Here is a 27,758-nt window from a genome sequence, read left to right as displayed (position 1 = left end):
CGGCAAAAAGTATGAAATTGATGTATGGGTCCTCTTTTTGTTACAATTTTGTTTGGTGATGTGCCGTGCGGTTGTTCAAACTTCAAAATATTTGCCTTGGATCAATCCAAGTTGGAAATCACTGGTTTCGAGAACCAGTAGAACAAGCTAACCAAAAATGCGAAACACGACTCCGTTGTGCTGCTTGGAATGACGCCATGAGCAACTAAAATATTGATATCTCATACACATCCACTTTCTTTTTACAAGCATACCATGATCACCAGGTAACCATTCCAGCAATGAGGCACATTGTAGTACAGAGTATAAGATGTGATTTTTTTTCCAGCTTGCTTTGGATGACAGATCGATGTGCCAGCCGGCCAAATACAGTAAGAATATAGCAAACTGAAGTTGAGACTACTGAATAGGTGAAAGCATGTAGACTTTCCCAATTTTAACAATGTTAGAAAATAGATAACGTCTGGCAAACTCGATCTTTAGTTATTCATTCGATAGATCCAAACTGCGTTGAACACCCTTCCCAAAACACTGAATTGGACAAAAAGTCCCCACGACACACCTTCAGGTTTGCTACCGTGAGCCATGTCAATACCTTTGAATGAGGATCAGTCTCCTCCTCCTGATTTGAGCTGGAGGGGGAAGGTGTGGCCGATTTGCTTCCGGGAGGCGAGGGAGAACCGTGGGGAAGCGAGCTCCGACCCAGCTGAGGATTCAGCTGGGACAGCGCGCTCATTGGGTTGGATCGTATCGGAGGTGAGCGGTTAATCAGGGGGTGGTTACGGGCGGGGTCGTAACAAACGCCATCCGGGTGGTGCTGCTGGTGGTGGTGATGGTGTTGTTGCTGTTGTTGGTGGAGGTGGTGGTGGCGGTGCAAAGCCATCTCGTGCATCTGGGGTGAGAGAAGAAGACCAGCTTTACCACAGTATCATCTTCTCTGCAGCCCATGAATATGTAAATGCCAATCAGCCAAATATGCAAATAGATGAGGTGATGGCATTGGTCGCTTTGAGAGAGGCTAAATCATGAATTTGATCAACTAATGGGAGTGGACAGAGGGAAGAAACCCTCTTACGATACTATAAGTGTTTCACTGAACGGAGGTTGTGGGGTACTGTTGGGATATTTTTTCAATGGGTTTCACATGAGGACAAAGTACTCATCTGGGGATAAGGTGATTCATGTCATAAGTATACCTCATGTTCTTTTGGAAGCAATGAAAATCGCAAACATTGACACATACACTAACCCGATGGTATCCAGCATTGGCTAAAATGGACATTTCTGTCTGCATGTTCGATTTTATGCCTGTGAATCTTTTCATTCATCCTGTTCATTGCATTGAAATTGCTCTCCAAAAATTACAGCGACACACCATGTATCGGGGTTTTGAGTTTCCACAGCCAATCTAAGTGACTAAGTGATTTTTTTAAAAAATGGAACCACAAAAACATGGTACAATTGTCAAGGAAGTGGGTTGACACAAAGAGAGGAAACAGGCAAAAATAAAGGAGAGAGGGGGGATATTTTGAGAGTCTTTTGACGATGATTGATCGCCCCCATTCACTGACTGCACCAGTGCTTTTCAGAGACAGAGACTCTCTGTGCTTTGCTGACTAACTGCGGGTACACATGAAATTATAAATCGAAGGTAATTATTATTATAAAACACAGTGAATATCAACTGTATATTGTTACAGTTTGGTAGGTCTCTTACTGGTGAAAGCTCATGTGCATTTCTGATTGGCTGTTAATCATGCAACATTCGCTTGCGATTTCAATTTTGAATTGCAGCAAAACCAGCGTGCTTACGCTCGGTCCCTCATGAAAACTAGTTGCCGAACGCTACAGGCTGCGCAACACTTCAGTCAGTTTTGCCAGCATTGTTTGGTCCACAGATTGAATTTAAGCACAACGGAGAATGCGCTTCAGCCTTCTTTTTCCCTTCAAGGGTTCTCACAGAAGAACTCCCACCGCTTCGTGCTCTTAGAGCTTTTAAAAGGCCTCTTGCAAAAACCGCGAACAATAAGCACATCAAATACTTTCCTCTGAGATGCGTCGAGACAGAATGCAAGAAGGCATGCTTTTAATGCAGCCATAAATGGGGAAACATTTGCCAATTTACTCAATCAGAAAACGATGAGCAAGCATTTGTTCGCGCTTTTTAGTTTTTTTTTTTAACATTTATGACTTAAATAATGTATCACACATTAGTGCTGCAGCTGGAAAAGATCAAATTGAAAGGTCCGTGGCTTGTATGAGATCTTGATAAACACGAGGGGAGGTTTAGAGATGAAGGCTCTCTAATCATAATAGGCCTCCAGCGGATTGCCTGAGTAAAAAAAAAAAAAAAAAAAAAAAACACAACAACAAAAGTGCGCCATGAACAAAGACATTCCTTTTGCATTTCGAATAACTTCCAATCATAATTCAAAACACTTTTTTTTTTCACCGCGGTGAAATAGCCTCATGAAAATAAGTGAATAAAAGAGTAAAGGGGGAGTAGGAAATAGAAACCCATTAATTTTCCATTTTTCACGGGCTTGCTCTTTATGGGTCCTCACAAGCCAAGAAGCGTTGAAAAACCAATTAATCAAACATGAATGGCCTATCATAGCTGCTGCGCTTCTATTTCCATAGCAACAGCCTCCTGGTGCACAGAGAAAAAAATGGTCACCCTTTAATGGGAGCCTCCATGTTTAATGTAAACAACAAGAAGATCGACTACTTGTGAAGAGAACAAACCAGCATTAGCGCATATTCACCGGGGCGTAATTGTTCTTTTCGTCGCCATCTTCATCAAGCGTGTTTGACGTCAGATCACGTTTAATTGGCGTCAATAGTTTTTCCGTGCAGAAAGCAGAACAAACCCGTTCACTGTGCTGCTGCCGGTTTGTGAATCAAACATTTTTTCCCCTCCCCCTGCCATCATCCTTCATGTTGGTTCTCATCGCTCACAGCATTCACTGTTTTTACATTCCAGTTGAGAGTCGTTCCCCACGACTAATGAAGCGGTTAATCGTCGTGGAACTGAAAAAACAAGACTGTTGTGTGTGTCTATGTGTGTGTATATCACAGGCTGACGGTTCAAAAATGAGAATAACGGAGAATGCAAGAACCGCATGCAGCTGCATTTTAAACTTCCATGTAAGCGTCAGCTGTACAGATGCCATGTATGCTGTGCAGATGATTTGTGTTGTGGAAAGCTGGGAAAAAAGCTGGGCTTAAATCCCATTGGGAATGCTGCTGCAGTGAAAGAAACTGTTTATTTGAGGTGTGGCATTTTATTCATTTAAAAATGTGTGTGTGTGTGTGTCTGTGTATAAAATTAAGTTCATGTTTTTACAGAAAACTTCCAGTCTATTATGTCTAATATTTTGTGAACATGGCAAGCAGCTAGCAAGATTCCATTTGCTATATGTGCTCAGAAACATGCTGTTACGGAAACACTATGTTAAACTTTACGGTAAAACACACACACACACACACACACATACACACACACACACTCATAATAGGAGCCTTGTGGAACTCCCAATTTCTCAACTCAACCTGCCTGGCAAGTTGTTTGTAGGTTTAAGGTCTGTTGGGTCGGTGCCAATTTACAAAGTCCAAGACAGGACAACAGTGGTCAGTCTTTTTGTAATACATCATCACGCGTCATTAGGTTTAGGCAGCGATTTAAAAAAAATCACTGCTGCGGTGTGATATATTAATTAGAAGAATCTGCATTGAATTACTTTTTCATGAAAGGTGCCTCATGATCAACCGTGGCATTGAGCGGCAGCCATTTCAAGTCAGTCACAGACGACTGTATAAAAAATGACAAAAGAGTGAGACAGAGGTTGCCGGTTGCCATAGGTACTGTATGCTAATTTATAATGGCACGGTTTTATTTCTGAGCGAGGAGACGAGGGAGAGCATTGACTTACAGGAATTTATCGGTCAGCGTGCTCTCTGCATTTAGCATGAATGACTCGCTGGCACTGAGATGATTTTGCTCATAGCGGAAGCAAACATCCCACAATGAAATCGGGCCCCTTTCAGCGGTGCTTTGAATACATTTCTATTGACGTACATCAAATAAAAATCCATGAAAAGCACTCTGCAAAGGCTTAAGATACTGTGAAATCACTGAGTGAATGGCTTGAATAAGGAACGGAAGTTGAATTCACATTCAGAACTGGTGAGCACATTGTAAAATAATTCGAGGTGCAAACAATTCATCAATTACTCAACAATGAATCGACTATCAAATTAATCAACAACGATTTTGATCGATTCTCATTTACAGGTGTAATTTTAGCCTCTCAAGACTAAATATTCTCCATTGTCCTCCATCAAAGTTGCATTTCATCAGATACGTTTGCAAACATCCCTGCTTTTACTTTGGAAAACAATGATCAGCACTTGTGCCTATTTTCTAATAGCTTACAGGCTAAACCAGAAATGGAATAATAATCTGTGCAGTTTGGAATAATGTTTATGAACAAAGGGGTAAAAGGGGAAATTACAATTATTAAAAAGTTTTTTTTAATTTATTCAGCAATTTAAAACATTCGATAGAATGAGGCAAACCATTTGGATAGTACGATGGCGAGCGTCCAGATGTGGCTAAACATGTGATGTAAAGGTAGGATATGGGCAGTAAGCACACTTCTCCTCCTCTGCCCGCCGCCGTCTTGACGCCTGTCGTGTTTGCATTCCTGCCTTGTACATCACAGTCAAATGGGAGTCAAATAATAAAAGGCTTTCCAATTATGTACAGCACATTGGAGGCCTGAGATGGAATATCACAGAAGCATTGTTCCCTTTTGCTCCGCGCCCGACCTCACCTCCAATTGTCTGCACCATTTGATTTAGCTAAGGGGATTTGACCAGCAGCACTGAGATGAGATGGCCGGGGGTACAGGGTGCTATTCAGATACACGGAGGACAGAGAGATTTAAAGCAGAGGCTAAAACACCTCACCTTGGTGTGTCCTACTGAAGAGTAGCTTCTCTTTACCCCCCCACCCCACCCCCGCCCCCACCCTCAACTTATTAGCGTCATATATTTTTTATTCATTATTGACTGGAGTCCCTTATGTCATGCCTCAATCGATCATTTTATTCCACATTAAACTGTAAAATGGGAGCTGGAAACAAAGTCCATGAATGACAAAACAGCACAGTATGCACTGTTTGGTATGTTTTAATAAGCTGTTCCCTTATGTGTGGGTTTTTAATACATGGCGATCAGGTGACTACTCACATGGATCTTCCCATCATATTTTGGACAGAATTTATATCACTATTTTGGTCAAAATAGGATCGTAACAAAGAAAAACAATACCAGTTGATACAACAAAAAATAGACCAAAAAAAATAATGTGTATATATATATATATATATATATATATATATATATATATATATATATATATATATATATATATATATATCACGACCCAAATGTGGTGGGGGTTTTGGGTTTCATGATATGACATTAGTAAAATGATGTGTGAAAATAAATCAGTCCTCTTTGGCGCCATCTTGAACCTCTAATTAGGTTTTAAGAAACACCAAGCTCGAGGAAAAACAACCAATCAGCGATAAAAGGTGTGGCTGACCAGATGTCAATCATTCCTACGAACCTGCAGGCACACTCACAGTTGGCACAACCCCTCGGCCTCGCACTGTTACCGATGAATTTTGGCTTGAATAGCTTTGCTGAAATTGTGGTGGAATAGCAACCGCCGGTTTGGAATAAAAACGCAAAATAAACATTAGAGCTGCCTCCCCTTCAGTAGCAGAGGGGATTAAAATTCAACACAGAGTTAGTTACAATTATGCTTGTCAGGTAAGATAGTGTCGTCCAATTTGTTACTCACTATCATTTGGATGAAGCGGGTTTAATTCCCCAGGGTTAAAGTGTGAAACTGGAGCAGAAAGTAAATCCATTGATAAATGATAAAACTGTGCATTATTCACAGTTTGGACCTTTTGAATAGGAACCGTCCCAGCCCGCATCTTTTTTTTTTTTTTAATAATACAAGGGGATCATGTGACTGCACACACAGATACGCGCACTCCGCCTCCTCCTGGCTGCTTGACTGGGGCCATCTTGTTTAGAGTGATGGCTCACTCGCGCAGGTTCACGGCCGCTATTGTAAAATCAGCCAGCGTTTAATTGAAACAAATGACTATAATAATAGAACATTATCCCTGCAGGCACCCAGCCGTGACAGCTTTAATTAGAGGCGCGCTCGGGAGCCATCCTTCAAAAAGCACAGTAAACATGAGCCTGCAGGCTGTGGGGTTGTAGAAGGGAAGCGGGGTGTGTGTGAGGGGGGGTTCCTCCCAAGCTCCTCAAAGCTACTCGTCGTTTGCCCCGAGGGCACGGCGCGCTAACGACGGCAAGTCGCCGCCGCCGCCTCCTCACCCTCCCTCTCCCCATCGTGTCTTTGCTTTATCGAGCTTTGCATGCCCGTTGGGGTGGGAGGTGGGGAGTAATTTACACTGAATTAATCCGCCAGGCGATTTATGAATCATGCATTGGAGACAAACGCTGCTTTCTACGTGACATCACACAGATGCTGAGTCAAGAGAAGCATGGGAAGTACATGCTGATAGCTTAATTGGAGGACATTTGAAGATAGATTTCATTCTCATTGTGTATATTAGGGGATTCATGCTCTACCTTTACATGGTATACATAACAGACAATATAAATTTGGCCTAAAATAGATTTGGACTCTACCAATCAATCGCGATAACGCTTGTTCGTGATGTAGTGTACGTCATCATATTTGCCTCTGTTTACAGATATCTTCAGGCATGTCTGACAATGGAGCTAGTTTTTTTTTTTTTTTAAGCAACATAAAAATTAACTCCAGAAATCCTTGGGAATGCTAAATGCTGAGCTAACTTGCGCCGAGTTTACACAGCCCACAAGCTCGTTGGCTAGCTGGCGCGGCTAACACTGCCCTTTCATGGTGCGGGGCTGTCATTACTTCTGGCCTTCATTACAGCGAATAAGCTACACTTGTGAATGAATGAATGTCGTCTTTAATTTAAATTCCTTCCTGCGACGTTCGCATTCTCATTATCACCCGCATTTAACTGCTAGCAGGCGAATGTTTTCATCATACCAGAACCAACTGAAATGTAGTCCTTCCAGTTTAATGCTGCAATCAGACTGAACGCAAGCTAAGCATTTCTGGCTGCGCATTTCTGATGTTGCAAGGTAAACTGCACAGCCAGCTTCCAATAGCTGTCAGGACCGATTGGATAATTGTGAGTGCGCTGACTGGTTTACAGCTGTAAACCTGTCGACCAAGATAGCATTTACCATTGGTGAAAGTAACAAGACATCCACCGGACACCAGATAGACTAGCGATGTTCAAATATTTTCAGAGAGGATCCCCGCCTCAGCTCGAAGCCACACCTATGTAGTTGTACAGCAAACAAAAGCAAGCAAGAAACCAGATATTTTGTTTTTGAACTCGCATAACAGTGCTGAATCTAGCACATAAACATATGGTACAGTTAGAATCAACCATTTAAAAATGCTTCACAATATGCCCAACAACCCGGTGCGCCTTATGTATGAAAACGTTTAAAAATATTCGTTCATTGATATTGCGCCTTGTAATCAGGCGCGCCTAGTGGTCCAAAAAATACAGTACCTGTTACCAGTCGCTATCTTGAAGCTTGGTTGCTGCGGCTCTACTGAAACAGAGATGTAATCCGTCTCAATGTGCACAGCCAAAAGTGAATGCATGGCCACTACGGTGCTCCGTCATTCAACAGAGGAGACAGAAAGAGGGAGAAAAAACTCACACTCCATGTATCGTGCTACAGCCACACTCTTCCACTGTCACCACTTGCCACTTTGGAGAAATGAAATTCTTTCTTGGGTCGGAAAAGTCGGTAAATCAAGCAAGAGAATCATATGGTGACACTGGGCAGCAGAACCGTTCTATGGGAATATGTAATTTGATTGGTTGGTAGCACCGCATGTTGTGTCGGCTAGAAACAGAGATGAAGAAAAAGTGCTCCAGCTCAATGTTGGCCATTGACGGTCGCTGTAAACAGACATACAGTACATGTCACCGACAAGGCAAGTAGAAGCAGAGGGAGGAAAAAGTGACAGGCTGTCAATGTGGATGCATAAAATAATCATGAATTGGCTTTTTTTTAAAAATCAGTTTCCTTCTTATGGACTACAATCCAGTTCAACAGCCACGAGCAAAACAATAAAACACTTCTTGTACTCATGCTCAAATGTGATCACATGACATCATACTGGCAGGCAAACAGAAATACCTCGTATATGAGCAAAAACTGGACTGAAAAGGCAATTTAGTCCAAGTATATCTCCAACCAGCCACACTGCTGAAACGGACCTTGACACAACAGTACAAGCCAAGTCGATAACACGCCAACATTTTGTAGAAGACGGCTGGCTTTAAAGATGTGCCAGACATCCAGACGCTGCTGTTTTTATTCCTTTCTTTCATTTTTTTCTTCTTTTTTTTAAACTAGGTATTTGCAATGGTGGTTGTTTCAGTGTTGTCTGTTGTGATGTTTTTGCATGGGAGGTTGATGTTCACGACACTGATGAATGACTGTTTTGATTTGTTTAGGTGATGCAAAACAACCTCTATATCTTGTCACAAATTTGGACATTTAAATAATTGATATATTTTCATGTTTTTGATATGCGTCACAAAGGAACTGTTGCCAATAACACAAAATCCCATTTGTTAAATCGTAAATGTTGTTTACCACAGACCAAGTCAAGTCAAGTCAACAGTATTTATAGAGCACTTTAAAGCAGCCATCGCTGCATACAAAGTGCTGTGCATGGAGCAATTTAACATGCACAATAAACAGTAAGACAAATCGGTAATAAAGGCGGTAGAAAGCAGACCAGGAAGTAAATAGTTGGACCTCCGTAGCGCCTGCCTGCCCATCAAGTGTGACACTGTGATGTAACAGTGGGGCTAATTTAGAGTCTATAACGCTGCCTCTACACAATGTTTTGCCTCACAGGATGTGACCAGTTAGACTGGGTGAAGATTCAGAGCCCTTTGCAACTGTAAAGAAATACTTTCACAAACAAATACCCAAAAAGATTATTATTATTCTATCTTGTTTTCCTTTTGGATGCACATAGTAGCATTTGCGAGCAGCGTTAGCTTCTGATAAATAGCAAATGCTTAATTGCTTGGTGAATTTGTGAAGCCACAATGGGCGATATTTGTGTTTGGTCTCATGTCGATGTGCTACAGTGTCTTGGACTGAAATGGTGCCTCTGTGAAAGAATATATTTGTCTTCATGCACATTTCTCCCCATTCAAGTACTGTAGATGTCACTCCGCTTGCAAAGCTCAAGTTCTTCCCCTGCTCGTCACGACAACAAAAACCGGCGTATCCAGTCATCCATTTCATTTGCATAGACAGCAGCCCCTAAAAGCGGACTCATTTCAACCTGACAAAAATAAGTGTGTAAAGCCTACTACAGTTCTTGATCCTTGGGTTATTTTGACAAAGTAAGTTATAGAAATGTTATTAACACACCTGGGACCCATTTTAAATTGTGAAAATGCAGAATATGTCTCCTTTGAATAGATTGAGCGATCCCATGTCTGATGTAGAATATGTCTCCAGATGGTTGTATCCAACCGCCTTTGTTGCTTAAGACTTTAGAGGGGGAACACTCAGGGCAACGTGACAACAAGGCAGGTAGTCATGTCATGATGTCCCCCTCGGCGACATCCTCCATGATGCTCATTACAGCTGATGTTAGAACCTCCTTAGCTTTTATTTCTCTCCCTTCTTCCTCCCTTCCTTTCTCCTGTGCCCGTCACACACCTTCCCCGGCCCGGGCGTGTCTCGGCGCTCACCTCGCAAAAAGCCGTGCGCGCCTCCCGGAGAGAATCACATGTCCCGTCTTACATGACAGTTGTGTGGAGGACGCACCAGCCCTGACATGCAGACGGCAAAAAAAAAGGATGCTTGGATAATGAGGCTCCTCAGAGCCGTGTCAAACACACTTTGAGTTTGACACCCCCGCCCCATTATCACCCCTCAGATATAAACGAATGAAAGAAAAGTGAGCATTGATGCAGAAGTAACGAAGAGGAAAAACAAAACAAAAAGCAGATAAAAAGCAGGCTTGCACGTAAGCAGAGGGGCTGATGTGATCCATCCTTGGACACGTGCAATCACATACAAAAAATTGTATTTTGTTCAAACTCATATCATTCACATTGGTGCCAATTCTCTCCCTGTGCATTCTTGACACTGCCAGGGCCCAAATTATTTGCTTTCTTGGCCATAATTGTTATTATTCTAATAAATCACCACTGTGACGGGTTTTCTGCAGGAATCTGCAAGGGGCTCAGATGACCATTGGCCAAAAGTAATGGAGTAGGAAAGGAGGAGAAGTAAAAGGTGGTATGGAAAAATCAACACTCCAACCCCAAAAGTCAACTGAAGTAAGTAAAATCAAACCTCGGTTTTCGAACGTCTCTGTCTCTGTTCTCGACCAAATCGGTTTTCGACCAGAAAATTCGAGGTTTTTACGTTTCTGATTACGACCGAAAACCGGTTTTCGACCAAACTGGGCAATCCCAATTGATTACGCCACTTGATTCCTCTCGGCTTCCTTACAAGAGGAAGTGACACTTCCTGGTGTAGCGTTCATTGTGAGCAGACATGTTTGTTGTGATTTATGCAAATCTGACTGGGGTTTTTTTGGTGGTTATTTCAGCATATTGTATTAGCTCCTAAACGTGGGCTAATAAAATAGTTTCGGATTTCGAACAAACGGCTTTTCGAACAGCCTTCTGGAACAGATTATGGTAAAAAAACGAGGGATGACTGCGCTTTGTTTCTTGACATTTCGGGACTCCATGCCCTGAGAATGAAAGGACCTCGATGAATGAGTATTCACCGGCATGGACTGATGTTAAGAGGATTTCTCCTTCATGCACATCTTGGTTACATAAATCATGTCGTACCTTCGGGCAGACTGAGTGTGTCAAGATGGTAGCTTGGTGGCACTGCAGGGGGTAGTAGAAGCCGCTAGCAGTTGGTGGGTTGCGGGGCGCTCATTTCTGAGTGAGATGACATAGGCCGGCTATTCACCGCCACCGGAGGCAGAATATTCCCACTGATGAAAGCGGAATGAGGCGATAGGCCACAGTGCAATATGGACATGATTTCATGGCATGATAACGCCCAGCAGGGGCCCTTGGCGAGCTCCAATATGAGACGCCTTATCTGCACCATGTATCTGCCTCATAATGCGGCCGATCTGCCGCGGCCGCATCTGTTTCTTCTTCACTTGAGTGCCGCCGTTGATCACATCTGCGGCACGGAATGAAGATGGCGGCGAGGTCGAAAACAACAACAACAACGACGACAGGTGTGCACTAGCTCATCTTTCGCACCATTGTTTTTGAAATGGGATGTGATGAATTATCTAAATTGAACATTTTCTTCGACAGAGATTATTCGCGATGGCCCAGATAAGCAACATTATTGCAAGTGCTTTTTATGGAGTGACACTTCCATACTGGAACCCATGTTTGCACACCGGTCGAAATTACACCTGTGGTGTGAAGGAAATGCAATTTAAAAGTTGTCTTGCTGCTTAATTTAATACGGCCTCTTTAGAATTTCTGATAAAAATGGAAGAAATGAAGTCAGGGCCCATATCCTCTGATTGCCTTAAGACATTAATTGACTTTTATAACAAAAAAAGATGAGCCGCCAACCCAAGCGGCAATAAATATCCATTTAAAATGATGAGAATGGAAAATAACCGCTCTTTCTTAATGTACAACTACAGTTTCATATCACACTGCTGGGAAGAAGAAGAAGAAAAAAAGCCACTTTCTCCCGGGAGATGAGAAAAGAATTGAATTCTTCCTTATCGGTCATCTATTTTTCCACAGAATGCTATTACTCGCTGCCTGCCGTCGCTAGGCAACAGGACATATTAATAGGAGCCTTTTATTAGCCAGGCTTTACCAGCGCGGTCCTAAAATGAGGAAGTGGAAAACATGAATGTGTTACATAAACCCAGGGAACCTTTCATGGTGTGTAAAATTTCTGTCTTTGGCCACTCAAACTTCATTTATGGTGGAGTGACATGCAACAATAAGTCATACAATATGTGGGATTATGCAGAAATATGATATATATATATATATATCTGTGTATATATATATATGTGTATATATGTAAATCCTCGTCTCACCCCTTGGGTGGTGTCTGTCCCTCATTCACCTCCTCTACCAGAGGCCAGGAAGCTTGAGGGTTATGCGCAGTATCCTTACTGTATCACTTCATTTTCATATATATATGCCGACCCGGTTGTCGAGTCGTTAGCGTGTCAACCTAGCGTTGCAGAGGTCGTGGGTTTGATCTCTGGCCTCCCTTTGTGGAGTTTGCATGTTCTTCCCGGGCCTGCGTGGGTTTTCTTCGGGTACTCAGATTTCCTCCCATATTCCAAAAACATGCATGGCAGGCTGATTGAACACTCTAAATTGTCCCTGGGTCTGAGTGTGAGCACGGTTGGTTGTTTGTCTCTTTGTGCCCTGCGATTGGCTGGCAACCAGTTCAGGGTGTCCCCCGCCTACTGCCCGAAAACAGCTGGGATAGGCTCCAGCACGTCTGTGGCCTTCCTGATGATAAGCGGATAAGAAAATGGATGGACGGATACATGGATGTATAATCAATATGAAAAGTATTTATGTACGCAAGAACTATTTTACAGGAATTACCACGGCTTTGGCTATTCCAAGTGAGCAATCAACATTGGAATAATAAGTTCCACTCTGTCACTGAGACTCGAACTGTCGAGAAAAGCAACAGACGTTCACCATCAGTTTTCTGCATTTGCTCACTAATCCCCAACACAAAATGACTTCAAAGAATCACATTTTTCTTTTCTCATTTGAAAGGAGCGGAAAGTAAGTGCAGAAAAGGAAAAAGAAGATTCAAAAAACAGAAAGTCCATCAAGTAATATTGTACTTTGAAATTGGAAAAGTCGCATGCAATTCTTTCTTTTGTGTCATTAGTTTTCTCTTCAATCCACTATCTTTCTTGTTTGCGGAAGCAGTGAAACACTTTGAAAGACAGGTCTGTCCTTCTTTTCCTCATTAATTCACACCTTCGCAGCTTGTCTGTGACAAGTTCACTTGACATCGCCGGTCAAATTTTATTCGCGTTGGCTCAACTGTGCCGCCAACACCTGCCAAATTGCACTTCATTGCGCACCAGGAAAAACAAAGGCATCTTGGAGAAGAAGAAGAAGAAGTAAAAAAGAATCACACGGGACAATTTATCGCGACAATCACGATGGAATTAATTATGATGAGTGACCACCAGCACTGGACCATTTCTCCTGTTCAAACAAAGACAAATTTGAAAAATATGTTCATTTAAAAGAGACCTTCCCACGAATGAAAACAGTTCTCAGGTGTCTTGATCAATTGTCTGCATGTAAACCATTGCAAAATACACAATGATGAAGAATTACAGCATATTTTACATAATTGATTTTTATCTTGCTAAAATCAGCCACCGAGCCCACAGCTGGACCAAGGGCATGTCTGGTTTTTGAATGACAAAGGGCAACAGCTCGTAACAAATACGGCTGACCTGGACCACTTGGCATCTCTGTACAAAGTCAAATAAACAAACCGCAATGACACCCGTCAGTTCGACAGCGATGCGTGGACGGCGTCTGCTAACGGATCGCAGACTACGCGTGGACGTCTTACAGTGTGATTTCATTCATCATCTGCTCCGTATTCAAACGAGCACACCGCAGGCACTCTGACGAGAGCTAATATCTCACGCGCCATTGAGCAAAAGAGGCCGAGGTCATTTAAATTTCAGCTGCATCTTTTTCAATAACGCTTAATAGAAAATTAAGCACTTCCATTCAAATAGATGGCGGCCAGCGCAATTGTGAGCCTATGCACAACCATACGACGTGTGGAGGCGCTGGGTTCTCTTTTTTGTTGATGTTGTTGTCAAAGGCGGGAACGACAGACCAAAAAACAAGGCCGCTCGGTGAGTCCGGTCAGATGAGCATCTCCGCCAGGCGGCTTTGATAAGATCAGTGTAACCTGAGCACAGCTATTAAATGTCTAATGTGTTTTGGAATCTGGAGACACAGTGACGGGGGCGCATGGACAGAGAGGACGCATCGAGTGCAGAGGAGCGCCACGGAGAAGGAGTATGGACGCCGCATTACAGCTTCCAACATCATCATAATTATCAATAAACTATCATGAAGTATTCATAAAATTAAGCGGTCATGGCTTTGTAGTTTTCTTTTTTAGTTCTTGTGAGTTAGCAAGAGTGAGATAACAGAGATGACAATGTCGTGAATTTAGTTGTTAAATGCCAAATTCAGCAATAATGTTTGATCTTACAATGAAAGCCAATCCTTCAAATGATCAAAATTTGACACCACGCTCAGCCCGCATTAGATTACAGAAGTAAAAAGGATCGCTAAACCTCTCTGAGTTGGCCCCATTTGGGGAAATTTTCACATAGGAGTTTTGCAAAGATCAAGCCCTAGAATTTCAAACTAAAATGGCTGACTTCCTGCCCTTTCTGCATCCTGTCATGGCAGACGTACAACAGTTTTTGTGTTGAATGAATGAATGGTAAAACCGGCGTGTTATTACCCCCCCCCCCTTAACTTTCCAGAAAGCACTACTGGATTTTAGGGACGTGTTTAGTGAACCCCTGAAGTACTCGCATTTTCACCAGAAAAGTGGATGCACTCATTGGTGACAAGAGAAAAAAAACGTCCGGACACTTCTTGTGTGGTATCTCTAGTCATGTGTGACGCTTCACCGATATCCGACAACATTTTTCTCCATATTTGGAAGAGGCTTGATTCCGATCTGAAGAGATGACGTTTCATCCACTCACTATTAACATATATCCAAATAGTGCCCCTTGAGAGTCAAAAAATGTGATTGCGCCATGAACTAGGGAGTGTAAATCAAGCCGGAGAAAACTCAATCTAAACTCTGTTTCATCGAGCAAACTAAACATGCGCTGCCTCTTGTGCGTCTAATAGCTCCCTGAACATGTTTACCTATCGCCGCAATAGGTCTCCACTCATTCCTCCACTCATTTCTCCGCATAATTAGCCCATTTACTTCCTGCTTTTATGCGAGCACCTGCAACGAAACACTCTCATGGCCCTTGTACACGCACCGTACCGAGCTCGATGTTATTTCACTCAAGTGAATTACTTCTAACATACACAATGATGAAATCCACATATGCTCATTTTGAAAAAGAGTCACCTCTTTGCAATTCACCCCCCCCCACCCTTCCATCTCCACTCTCTCCATCCAAGTCTATTGCACTCTTCTTTTCATTGCCCAGCTCACGCATTGAATCTGCCTGATGAAAACAGATCTCACTGCAGCACCACAATAGAATGGCTGATGCAGGAAAGATGAACCCTAATGGATTTTTTTCAACGTGCTCAAGATTGAATATAAGCCCCTGACCTCCAGATGTAGTGGATCCATTTCAACAGCAGAGATATTGTTTATGGTGCGCACGCGCACACACACATACACACACACATGCGTGTGGGGGGGGGGGGGGGAGGGCGTAGAGCATCGTCCACCTCCGCAAAATGAAATCATCTCATCTCAGAGAGACCAAAATTAAAAATTAACCCCCCTTTAACTGTCCACGAGCTATTCGTATTATCGGCGGCGTGTTTGAGTTTGCTTAATTACTTCGGTCGACAGAGTGTGTCAAGGTAAGGCAGAGATTGACTAGAAATATGAATTCCTTCACCGCACAAATGAACCTTGCTCCACTACGCTTTGGTAGCTTTGACAGGCAGCAGACTATTTGATTTAGACCTTTCTGATTTTCAGCAGCAAAGCTTGAAAGAGCAAAAAAAGGAAGAAAAAAAGAAAAGAAATGTGTGCACCCGGGAAATATCGAGAAGCTATTTAAAGTATTTAAATTGCTGTCAGCTCTACCTTCCTCCTGTTGGGATTAATCCATCTCTAAAAAATGCCCCAAAAATGATCGTTATCACTGGATATGAGAGCAACAAATCTGCATATACAGTAAACATACAGAAATTGAAGCGCTTACACTGCCACCAAATCAGGCATCGCATCTATACACTTATAGTTACAATTATGCTTTGCCCATACCCAATGATGATAATCAAAACGTCTTGCAAATTAGCACTAACCATTTGTTTGTGGTTATAATTTGGTAGCAATGAGTCAAAAGAATAAGATCATTCTGGAAGGGAACTTGGAAATGGCAAAAATCACCCACACGTGTCCTTTCAAACATAGCTTTTCAGACTTTTTTGTGCGTCTACTTATGGTAGACAGACCCACCAAATTTTCCAAATGTTCAAAGTGAAATTGTTTTCGGGGGCAGAGTTTTGGAGTGGTGTTTTTGCAGTTTTGCTCTACATGGTGATTCATCTCATCAACTTCCATTCTAATGCCTCCCCCCAAAAAAAATCATAGTTTTGAGTTGCATGTGTGTCTCAATCTAAAATGGCAGACTTCCTAGATCTTTTCAGGCATGGCTTCTTTGGACTTTTTTGAAGATTTAGTCATGATCAGGGGCGTGCTGGGAACAATCGGAATATGCGCCACTTGCAGAAAAATAATTGTTGACGGGAGTGAGGGATTGCCGCGAAGACCAGGAGCAGCCCGGAAATACACCAGCCGTTTGGGAAAATTGACACCCCCCCCACAAAGTCTGAATGGCCACAGTCTTTTCAGATTTGTCATTTTGTCAACTTTTTGATAGACATGGCTACAAAAGTGCATGTTGCTAAATAAATCTGGCTTCGGGGGCAGAATTTGTATTAGAGTTTTGTATGTTATGGTGAGGTTTGCATCAATAGTTCTGGCTCCTCCCAGTCTAGCCTTGACCACCAATCTGCTACGCATGTTTTAAATTCATCGGCAATGGGAAAAAATCTTGAGGATGATTTTCTTTTTTGAGGGACTGTGGGAATTGTCAAAATGACCTCATATTGGCCGCTTCAAACCTAATTGGCCGACCTCCGGGGACATTTTTCAGAATTTTTTTTCTACATCCACTGATGTTAGGTACATCTACCAAAGTTCATGTCGCTAAGTGAATTTGGGCGAAATTTTGGAATGAAGTTAGATGTTTTAAGTTTCATGGCAAGTTATCAAACTTCAAACTTAGACAATTTGAAGGTGGAAATGGCCATAATACCGTGCCTGTTTAGACATGGCTCTTGGAGAATTTTTATGCATCTACTCATGATAGACTTGCATAGCCAATGTCACGTCACTTGTGAAACTGGCTCCAGGGGCTGGATTTAAAAAAAAAAAGAAAAGAAAAGAAAAATCCGGTGGGTGCTACGCAGCCAATTTTGGGGGTTATTCCTACTAATGAATGCAATTTTAACATTATTCATGACCTGGAGCTTCAGTGCAAATGCCTACACTATGTATTTTGAGGTGTTAAAAAAATACAGAGTGGCTGATCGAGCACTGTCTCTGTGGTAAAGGTCATGACCAAAATGTGAATTGTGCATGAAGATAAATGACATGAATCCAATTCCCTAGGTGATGGTGACGGTGGGGGTTTTCTACTTACCGATATTTCACATAATCTACAGCACTGTAGTTATATTTCAGATGTATATCAAGCCATGTGCTGACTGTTGATTGGCCCAAGATCGCCTCTGGTCGAGATAAATGCTCCAAAATGTTCTGCTCGACCTTGATGCGAGTCTGTGGGTATATGTACTGTACAATATATGCTCTTTTCTTTTCATTAGCAGACTTCTCACTCCAAACAGTATATCAGAATCAAGTGTAATCATATTTTATTTCTTTTTTTTATTTTTTATATTCCCTGTCAATCGTGGTGGTACAGATACACAAAATAATTTGTGTGTTCTTGGCCTTTTTTTTAGGAATACCACAACAGAATACATTCACTAATACATATATTAAATAACAAATATCCATCCATTTTCTAATCCGCTTATTCTCATGAGGCTCGTAGGCATGCTAGAGCCGATCCCAGCCGACTTCGGGCAGTCGGCGGAGTGCACCCTGAACTGGTTGTCAGCCAATCGTAGGGCACAAATCGGCAAAAAAACTTTCACTATTAGCGTCACACCAAGGGACTATATCGAGTGTTCCATTAACTTGCTATGCATGTTTTTGAAATGTGGGAGGAAACCAGAGGAGCCAGAGAAAACCCACGCAGGCATGGGGAGAACATGCAAACTCCACACAGGAAGGCCTGAGCCGGAATTGAACCCTGCACCTCTGCACTGTGAGGCGGTCGTACTCACCAGTCATCCGCTGTGTTGCCTAAAAAATAAATATATTTCATATTTTACCATAGCTACCCTAAGAGGAGCAGAAATACATCCAAAACTACAAAAAAAAATTGGCCAGCGCATTTCTGGGATTTAGCATAGCGAAGCTAACTGTCCCAACCACACACACAAATATCTGCATACAAATGGAAATGAAACTGAGAATCTCCTGTCCATGACATGGCAGCTCGACTTGAGGAAGAACCCAAGCCACGACCGGACTACATGGGAATGTATAAGAAACAAATGCGAAGCAGAGCAAGAGTGGTTGGAAGCACATTCGCTTTAGCAGCCTTAGCTTCTGATGAACAGAACAATGTTTGGCTTGTCTCAAACTGCGAGCTATGCTCTCAGAGGCACCACAATCAAAGGTATTTGGGTGGACAGTTGCTCATTTGCAACAAGAACGTAATCAGGTGAAGCTGTGCAAGTCACAAACCATAGTCAACCGTCTATCCCTGTGTTTCCCCAACACTTAGCCAAGACAAACATTTCACATTAGAAAAAAAAACGATGTCAGAAAAAAGTATATACAGTATGCTCAAATAATCATGAGCTTGTTTAAATTTCTCACAAGTTTACTTACTCAATGACAAATTTGTTTTTACACACATGATTCTGTTGTATAAATGGCAACAGGTAGTGACACCGGCTCCCTGGCCGTGCCACATTGTGGTTGGGAATCACTGGTCTATCCGATGTCTGACTCCATTGCTTTGTACTCACCGAGGGCATCTGTCCAGAGACCAGCTGGCCATCTTGCGCCAGCATGTTGGACATCATGAGAGTGGGCAGCTCCGGGTAGGAATAAGGGTTGATGAGTCCGTTGTGGGACAGCGAGTGACAAAGGTAGCCCGTGGAGTCATGTTCCATCAGATGTAGGAGTGGAGGCTCCGGGTGGTTGGGGGGAGTGATGGGAGGAATCTCGTAGTCCTCGTCCCCGGCTTGGTTGCCACTGGCCGGTCCCCCGCCGCCGCCACCGCTGCCTCCACCGCCACCTCCCGCTCCTCCACCGTTGCTGCCACTACCACCACCAGTCTGAGCCGTGTAGTTCTGAGAAAGACAGAAACATGTTTGAAATGTTGGTCTGCTCGAGACATTTTTAACTTCAGATGGATTGAGGGGAGCTGGAGGCGATGCCAGCTGAGTTTGGGTGAGAGAAGCGGTGTTCACATGGACTGTTGCACTTTCAAATCGAACCATCGTTGACTCGATTGGCACCTCATGCGCCGAAAAGCCACATCGAATCGTCTTTTTTTGTGGAGAGACGCACAGCATGATGATTTAGGCAGCTAGGCTACTAGGCTAAAGACTTTTGAGGGCATTTGTATCATCTCAACACAGCACACCACGCACTTAATAGCATTGCCACCAACGCTTTTATGAGCAGATCAGGGCGAAAATGAATTCGCACCAATTAAGCGTACCCCGCATTAACGCTTTGTCTTTAACAACGCAACACACTACACCCATATGTGATGTCCCTCATCTGTGTTGACCATACCAACCAGGATTTACTGTTAAATATCAAACAGCTCTAACATTTACGGGAGTCTGCTGAGATGGTTTTACGAGTACACACCCCAGACTACAAGATAATTGCTCAGGATAATCTTTTAAAGACACCTGCTAATTGGGTGTTTGCTGACTCAGAAGTGTGGAATATGCTCAAATTCGATCAGATTATCAGCATGTAATCAATTCGTTCTTTCAGTTATTCATCAGTCTTGCGTAAACCCATCCGACTTTCCCCTGATGTAGTTTAAAGACTGCTCACTTCTCAACCTTTCGTCACGCATTCAATTCAAATTTAGTTTCATGTCATTTGTTGCAAAAAATAAAAAAATAAACACGGCGTGTCCAATCAGCTCCACAAAGAAACCCGGAGAGAGAAAAAAAATAGCCAAGGGAGTCAACTGGGAGCAAAAAAGCAATCTTGAGCTGAAACGACTCCCATTGTAATGACTGTGTCAAATTAATCATCACAAATAATATTCCGGTGTCAGCCATTCAAGGGGTTTTTAATAGAATTTTTATGATTCACGTCATGCGGCATACATCAAAAAGTCAGTCCTGCAACATTTCTCAAATCAATTCAATATCATCTTTGTGTAGGCTGTCATGCTCGACGGCAGAGTGGTCATTTATCTCGGCGGCAGATACTTTTAGGAGAAGATGGGTGAGGGGGAGAAAGAGAGACAGAGAGAGAGAGAGAGGGAGAAAGAGGACGTGTTGTCATTTTTCTTCCTCAAGGTGAGCGTATTGTTCACCGCGTTCAACTGCTCCACTGTCTCATACCGTGAAATACAATCGAAAATAAAAATCTGATATAGATTATTAATACCATAAATAATCCCTTTTACAGTTATTTTAAACATTTCTAAACAAGCATAATCAAATGAAGAAATAAAAGAACAATAAAAATTTTTAATAAAAATAACAAATTAAAGTCAAGTCAAGTCAACAGTATTTATAGAGCACTTTCAAACAGCCATCGCTGCATACAAAGTGCTGTACATGGAGAGATTTAACATATACAATAAACAGTAAGACGAATCAGTAATAAGTAATAAGTAATAAGGCGGTAGAAAGCACCAAGCAGTAAAACCAATAGCAAATCTAAGTCATGCTGAGTCAAACGCCAAAGAATACAAGTGAGTTTTGAGGAGGGATTTAAAGATGGGCAGCGAGGAGGCTTGCCGAATGTTCAGTGGGAGGTCATTCCAGAGAGATGGACCAGCAACAGAAAAGGCTCGATCCCCTCTGAGCCTCAGTTTAGTTCTTGGTACGTCTAGCAAAGACTGGTCCACAGACCAATAAAGAACAATACCTTTCAGGACTTTGCATATGATCTAAAATTAACTTAATTTAGATAAATTATACAATTCTAAACATGATTCCAGTAAATGTATATAGTCATTAAATTAAAAGAAAATAGTCAAAACAAATTGATAAATTGTGGAAAAAAACGAAACGAGCTAAAACAAAATACAAAACACAGTGAACCTAATGTTAAAAAAAATGTAATCAGAATACAGAAAAATACCTAAAAGAAAATAGACAAAACTAAAAATAACATGCACTACATTCAATTAATAAATAAATAGAAATGCTGTATAGCAGTGATATATTAATAGCAAGATTTCATAGTCAATCACGATAAACTACCGGTATATAAATACACGAAATAAAAATAATTGATGAAAAATAATCTAAGTGTACAGCATAACCAAAAATGTCTCACATTTTGAATAATATAGCAGTAAAACGCACTTTTAATAACATTACATAAGAATATGCAAAAAAAACGTATTAAAATAAATAAAACGTGTTGTTTGATTGGCCAATCCAAAGAAAAAGCAAAATCACAGCTAATAGAACAGCCACATTGTTTTCCACACACAAGAGAGCGAGAGCGGGTTGTAGCTTTCAGCAGAATTGAAATCCATTTGAAAACCTTTTGAACCAGGCTTTTAATTTGACATTTTTATCCTCTTCCCTTAAACTTAATGAGAAAGAAACAAAGCGATCACCTCCAGTCTCGAGAAAGCTTGACATGAGTTCTCAGCCACCGGCCTTTCAAGACTTATGTTTTTTATTTATTTATTGTTATTTGTGTGTGTGTGTGTGTGTGTGTGTGTGTGTGTGTGTGTGTGTGTGTGTGTGTGTGTGTGTGTGTGTGTGTGTGTGTGTGCGTACAAACCTTTGGGATTTGCTTGTGTTATTGTTTAGTCTAATGGATGAGAAAAGCAACATTTCCTGAGATTCAATGTCCCTCATAATTGTTGGAAGGAAATGGGATCGTCCACTGTAAACATCCAAGCCATTGTGTGTGTCCCTTGCCATTGTGCTCCAATGGGTGACATCTTTGAATGATCATGGAGCGTGTTCATCAACATTTTGTTTGCCGCCTGTCTAAGTATGTGTCCATGAAACCAGCAATAGTTTCATCTATATGATAACATGTAAATATGTCAAGGACATCCCCAGTTGGATTGTGGCTGGATGAATCATTCATACATCTTCATTGTGAATGCATGTTTTGCTACTTTCTCTTTCTGAATTCAATATTGCACTCTGGCAAAGGCATATACAGTACTCTACTATACTGCACTGTATATCGGAGGAGCTTTCTGAAAACTATACTCCAAACAAAGGAAAGGCATTTGGATGTATCGTGACTTTTCGTAATTTCGTAACTAGAACATTTTGTAAGTCGAGACGCGTTTTGCATGTAAATGCCCGAATGCAGGGTTCCCCAACCGCCGGGCCCCGAACCGGGTAATTTGGTGCCGGGCCGCACAGAAAGAATAAATAACTTAGTCAGGAAGATGCTGGGTAATGGCCAATGGCAGAGGAGCTATCAGTATGTTGCGAAACTCGGAGCTGCAACTAGCAGCCCATACTGTATTTTTACTTTTCGTATCTTGAAATTTCTTTCGTAACAAGAGGCGATATTTTCCTGTTGAGACATTTTGTAACTTGAAATTTTCATATGAAAAGGCATTTCGAAGTCGAGGTACCATTGTAGTCATTTTCATTTTGCAATTAAATTAAGATGAATGAAATCAAATGAAAATCAACGAGAGCTTCATGAGAAAGTATACTGATTCAGGTTAAAATTATGATTCACATCGCTGTACCTCGAGATATAGTAAGTGTGAATATTGTGTTTAAATAAATAAATACATTATTTTATACATAAAAATACAATAAATTAATGTAATACAAAAAAACTTACAAAATATTACAAATATTGATTTACCTCTATAAATACAATGACAAACACATTTTTCAATTGAAATGTAATAAAATGGAAAATAATTGTAAACGACAATTGGTCTAAGGATTTCGTTAATATCTCAAATTAAAATGACATTGTTCATAAAAAATCAAAGTAGAAAATAATTCTAGCAGAAAACTCACGTGATAATTTCCTTAGATTTATGAATGTAATTATTTTTTTACATTTTATTTTCAACGTCCTTTGAAAGGATGTCTAACTACAGACTTTACGCTCTGCAGTTCGGCCATGTTTGTCAAATGGGTTGACTTGGGTCATTGCTGTGTGTTTCGAGGTACGTTATCCATAAAACATGAACTCAAGAAAATTTTCCCGAAAACAAAACGCCAAATTTAAAAAGATGCATTAAAATAGTCTCAATTACATGTTTTTACTGATAAAATCAGCCAATCAGTTGCTGATTGAGTGTACTTCAACAGTGTTTGAAACCTTATCGTTCCTCACATAGAAAATGAGGAATAATAAACAATTGAGATTGGACTGTTTGCAAATGTACAATATGGGTTATTTAACTGGGAACTGGATTCCACAGTGGGAGCTGCAGTGGCCGCTTGTAATATTTTAATTAAGTGCCGCGTCTCTGGACCGTAACAGTTGCATTGCAGTGCACCTTCCGTCGGAGGAAAACAGATGAAGAGACAGTTGGCGTGGGACCGAGCGAGGAAATATCATTGATTGGGGAGCGCTCCAGCTTGTCTTTTTATTTTGGCACACGTTTAATCCTCGCTCTGTAGCCTTGCCTGCACAGTCAAGGCCTTCTGGAGATGATATTGAGTGTGGCTAATGGCTCATTAGCTGCACTTTTTTTTCTTATTAGATTATTGTTAGGATGCTTGCACGTACCGGCATCTAGGACCAAATGCGTTTACGCCGTATAATAATTCCATCATGTTATATTTACAGTGATAACGCATCAAGATTGAGGTGAAAATAGATTTACATGTCGAAACAAGCAAAAATCTTTAACTGTAATTTGTCAAGTGCTGTTCATATGGCTGGATAGTAAGCTAGACAGATAGGTGGGCAAATAGATAGACAGACAAACAGACAGACAGACAGAGAGCGCTGATTGGCCGGCCGGGTACATTATATACAGTAGATAGATGGATGGACAGACAGACAGACAGACAGACAGACAGACAGACAGACAGACAGACAGACAGACAGACAGACAGACAGACAGACAGACAGACAGACAGACAGACAGACAGACAGACAGACAGACAGACAGACAGACAGACAGACAGATAGATAGATAGATAGATAGATAGATAGATAGATAGATAGATAGATAGATAGATAGATAGATAGATAGATAGATAGATAGATAGATAGATAGATAGATAGATAGATAGATAGATAGATAGATAGATAGATAGATAGATAGAGCATGAGAGGTCGATAGTCATATAGCATTAGAAAGACAGAGCAATAAGAGACAGGTAGACAAATATAGAAGAGACCAAGACAGAGCTACTGTAGATCAGACATGTGAGTGAGGAAAGGATAGAGGGAGGGCTGTAGAGATAGAGGAATAGAGAGATAGCATTAGGCAGTGGAAGAGCTGCAAAGAAAGAGAGGAAGGACAGGCAATGAGCTAGAGAGACAGAGGTAGAGACAGAGAAAGAGAAACTAAAAGAGATAGCAAGAAAAATAGACGGAGCAGCGAGATTTACAAATACATACCAAAAGAGAGTTGGGGATGGAGATGGAGAGAAACGGGGCAACGGAGAAAGCTGGAGGGATAGAGTCAGAGAGAGATGGAGAGAGAGAGAGAGAGAGAGAGAGAGAGAGAGAGAGAGAGAAAGCTAGAGATAAAGAGCAATAGAGCGATGAGAGATCCAGAAGAGCACTAGAGAGATAGCGAGATCAAGTGACACTGTGAAGGGAAAAGAAAAGAGAGATGTACAATAGATAGACATAGCCTCTGTGTTTTAGAGAGAGAGAGAGAGAAAGAGAGAGAGAGAGAGAGAGAGAGAGAGAGAGAGAGAGAGAGAGAGAAATCCTGTATAACGAGAGACAGAGAGATAGACGGAGCTCAACAGACGGATCGATCGATAGATAGATATGTTATACTGTATATGTATAGATTTGTCGGATTTCATTGTTAAGTATTTGCCATCGTAAATATTGAACATTTACGCTTATCGGTCCCGACTATTTCCCAACCAGATCAGAGAAGAAATCAATTCAGTCTTCCTGCACCCTAACACAGGCTAATCAAATTTGATAATTAGGTCTTTGCTGACTTTGATGGGAAGAGTGAATCTGGATCTGTCACTACTTGCGGGTTGTTGTGGTTTTGGCAAAAGGTTTGACCCAAAAATCAAAACAAAATATTTTTCGAAAGACACAATAAAACAAAAAGGTAAGCAAGGCATATGGAATCATCCATCCATATTCTAATCTGCTTATCCTCAGGAGGGTCGTGGGCGTGCTGGAGTATATCCCATCTATCTTGGGGGACGGGAGTGGGCGGTGGGGGATGGGGGTGTACACCCAGAACTGGTTAACAGCCAATCGCAGGGTACACAGAGATGAACAACCATAAACACTCACAATTAGTGATGGGTCCATGAGGCGTGTATACACAATGACACACTGTGTTGGTACTGTGCTGATACTGTGTCACTGACCACTGCCACCTGCTGGACCTTCAAAATCCCTGCAGCCATCCCATTTGACAGACTGAACAGACTGATGTGATGATGAAGTGTATACAATGCACTACCTCACTCTACCCACAATAGCCAGAAGCGCTATTGTTTATGTTGTTGTTTTTGCTGTTTATATTGTCTATACTGTTCAGATTACATGTATTTTTTATACAGTGTAGCTGCTATCCTTTCTTAGCTGTGTGTGTTTAATGCACAGCATGTTTGCATGCATATATGCACTGAGGATTGAGAGGAAGACATTTCATCTCTGCTGCATGTCATACAAAAAGCATATTTCACAATAAAGATGACATTTACCCTTGACAATATCATTCACATCCATGCATTCATATTGTATCATTCAATGTGTTTCAATAATGTGAAAATCATGTGAATGAGGATGCTTGTGGGCTTTGTCTTCACAAATTTTGATTTAGACAAATAGTATGCTCCAGTGTTTTAAATTTCAGTCTGTTGCGTTTAATGCATGCTATTTCCCCTGTTGTGGAGAACACACACACACACACAATGGAATAAGACATGTCAAAAATCCGAGAGGCACTTGGTGAGACAAGGACATTTTAATAAATACCTTATTCTCCAAAAGGAGATCAAAATGGCTCTACACGGCGGACAATTTGCGTTTGTCCTGAACCTGCTCCATAATATGCACGTGCTGTAGCAACGTCACTCGAGTGAAGCGCGTCTCAGCAGTCGATAGTCCGCTGCTCTCTGGTGTGCGCGCGTGAGCGTGAGCACGTACTCGCAGCACCGACCCAACCCACGGCACATATTAAACTTTGAACTACGACAACAGCTAAGCTAGCCTAGCCGATGTAATGATGGTCAGCAGGCAAGGTTTACGTTTTATGTGAGTTTTAATAACAACGTGGCAGAGGCATCAAACATGCGGTGTGCTCAGTCGCAGTCACTTTCTAGAACTCCCCCTTATAGGCGGGACCTCTTAATCAACTGGAGTATGACGTACAGTACAAACGTTTACAAAGCACTTCTCATATAATAATAGCCTATTATATGACAGCCGACATGACGCTCAAAGTCAGACGGACACATTTTTTCTGATAATCAGTGTGTTTTCCGTATTGCCAAATCATATATTTTTATTAGAGCGAGGGTGAGGTCTGGCTTGTTTCGGCAGTCGGCATCGTGTCGCCAGACGCACTTCCTTAGAATACACTGTGCAGGCTTTTGCTGCGTCAACGCCCCCTGCACCGAGTCGACGCCCCCTGGACTAAGTGGCGCAGCCTGGACTGTGTCGACGCAGCCGATGCAGTCTAAACTGCGCCGGTGCAGTTCACGTGTCAATCACGTGACGTAATGAAGCAGCACATGCACCGACCCGTGGTTTGCTCTGTGAGCCCGGCGCATGCGTCAACGCATCGGTGTCGCTGGACCCATCACTACTCACAATAGTACCAAAGGGCAATTTCGAGTGTTCCATCAACCTGCCTTGCGTGTTTTTTGGAATATGGGAGGAAACTGCATTACCTGGAGAAAGCCCACGCGGGCAAAGTGAGAACAGGCAAACTGCACACAGGAAAGCCAGAGCTGGAATTGAACCCTGCACCTCTGCATGGTGAAGCCAACGTGCTAACTGGTCGACCACCGTGCCGCCTAATATGGAATCGAAAATAATCAATGAATACGAGTCCCAAAAACTACATGCAAAGTGGCAAAAATAGAAACAACAGCAACGGACTGACAAACAGGAAGAGCAAATGTAGCAATGACCTGACAAACACTGAAAGTACAAGCAAACTGATGAGACAACAAGGAACACCTGGACAAGACAAACGGTTGGAGGGAGCTCATTGGTTCACATGTGGGCGCAGGCTGACGAGAACAACCGGAAACAAAAGCTAACAAGGAAGACACAAGCAC

At 41.9% G+C, this 27,758-nt stretch overlaps 1 protein-coding gene across 2 annotated transcripts in view; it reads right to left on the bottom strand.

Moving 5' to 3' along the window:
* The window catches only part of tox2 (TOX high mobility group box family member 2), a 112,179-nt gene that overhangs the window by 20,876 nt on the left and 63,545 nt on the right, over window positions 1-27,758 (bottom strand). The window contains exons 4-5 of one of the 2 annotated variants that reach the window (XM_052075842.1): window positions 19,122-19,448; window positions 596-892 (exon numbers count right to left, since the gene is read on the bottom strand). In XM_052075842.1, the coding sequence (XP_051931802.1) occupies window positions 596-892; window positions 19,122-19,448 (624 nt within the window). The remainder of the gene's footprint in view (window positions 1-595; window positions 893-19,121; window positions 19,449-27,758) is intronic. The other variant, XM_052075843.1, reaches the window with a different exon arrangement.

This window comes from Hippocampus zosterae, chromosome 9 (assembly GCF_025434085.1).
Source record: "Hippocampus zosterae strain Florida chromosome 9, ASM2543408v3, whole genome shotgun sequence".
NCBI lineage: Eukaryota > Metazoa > Chordata > Actinopteri > Syngnathiformes > Syngnathidae > Hippocampus > Hippocampus zosterae.
Note: the sequence above shows the minus strand (reverse complement) of the source record. Positions and strands in the feature narration are given on the sequence as shown.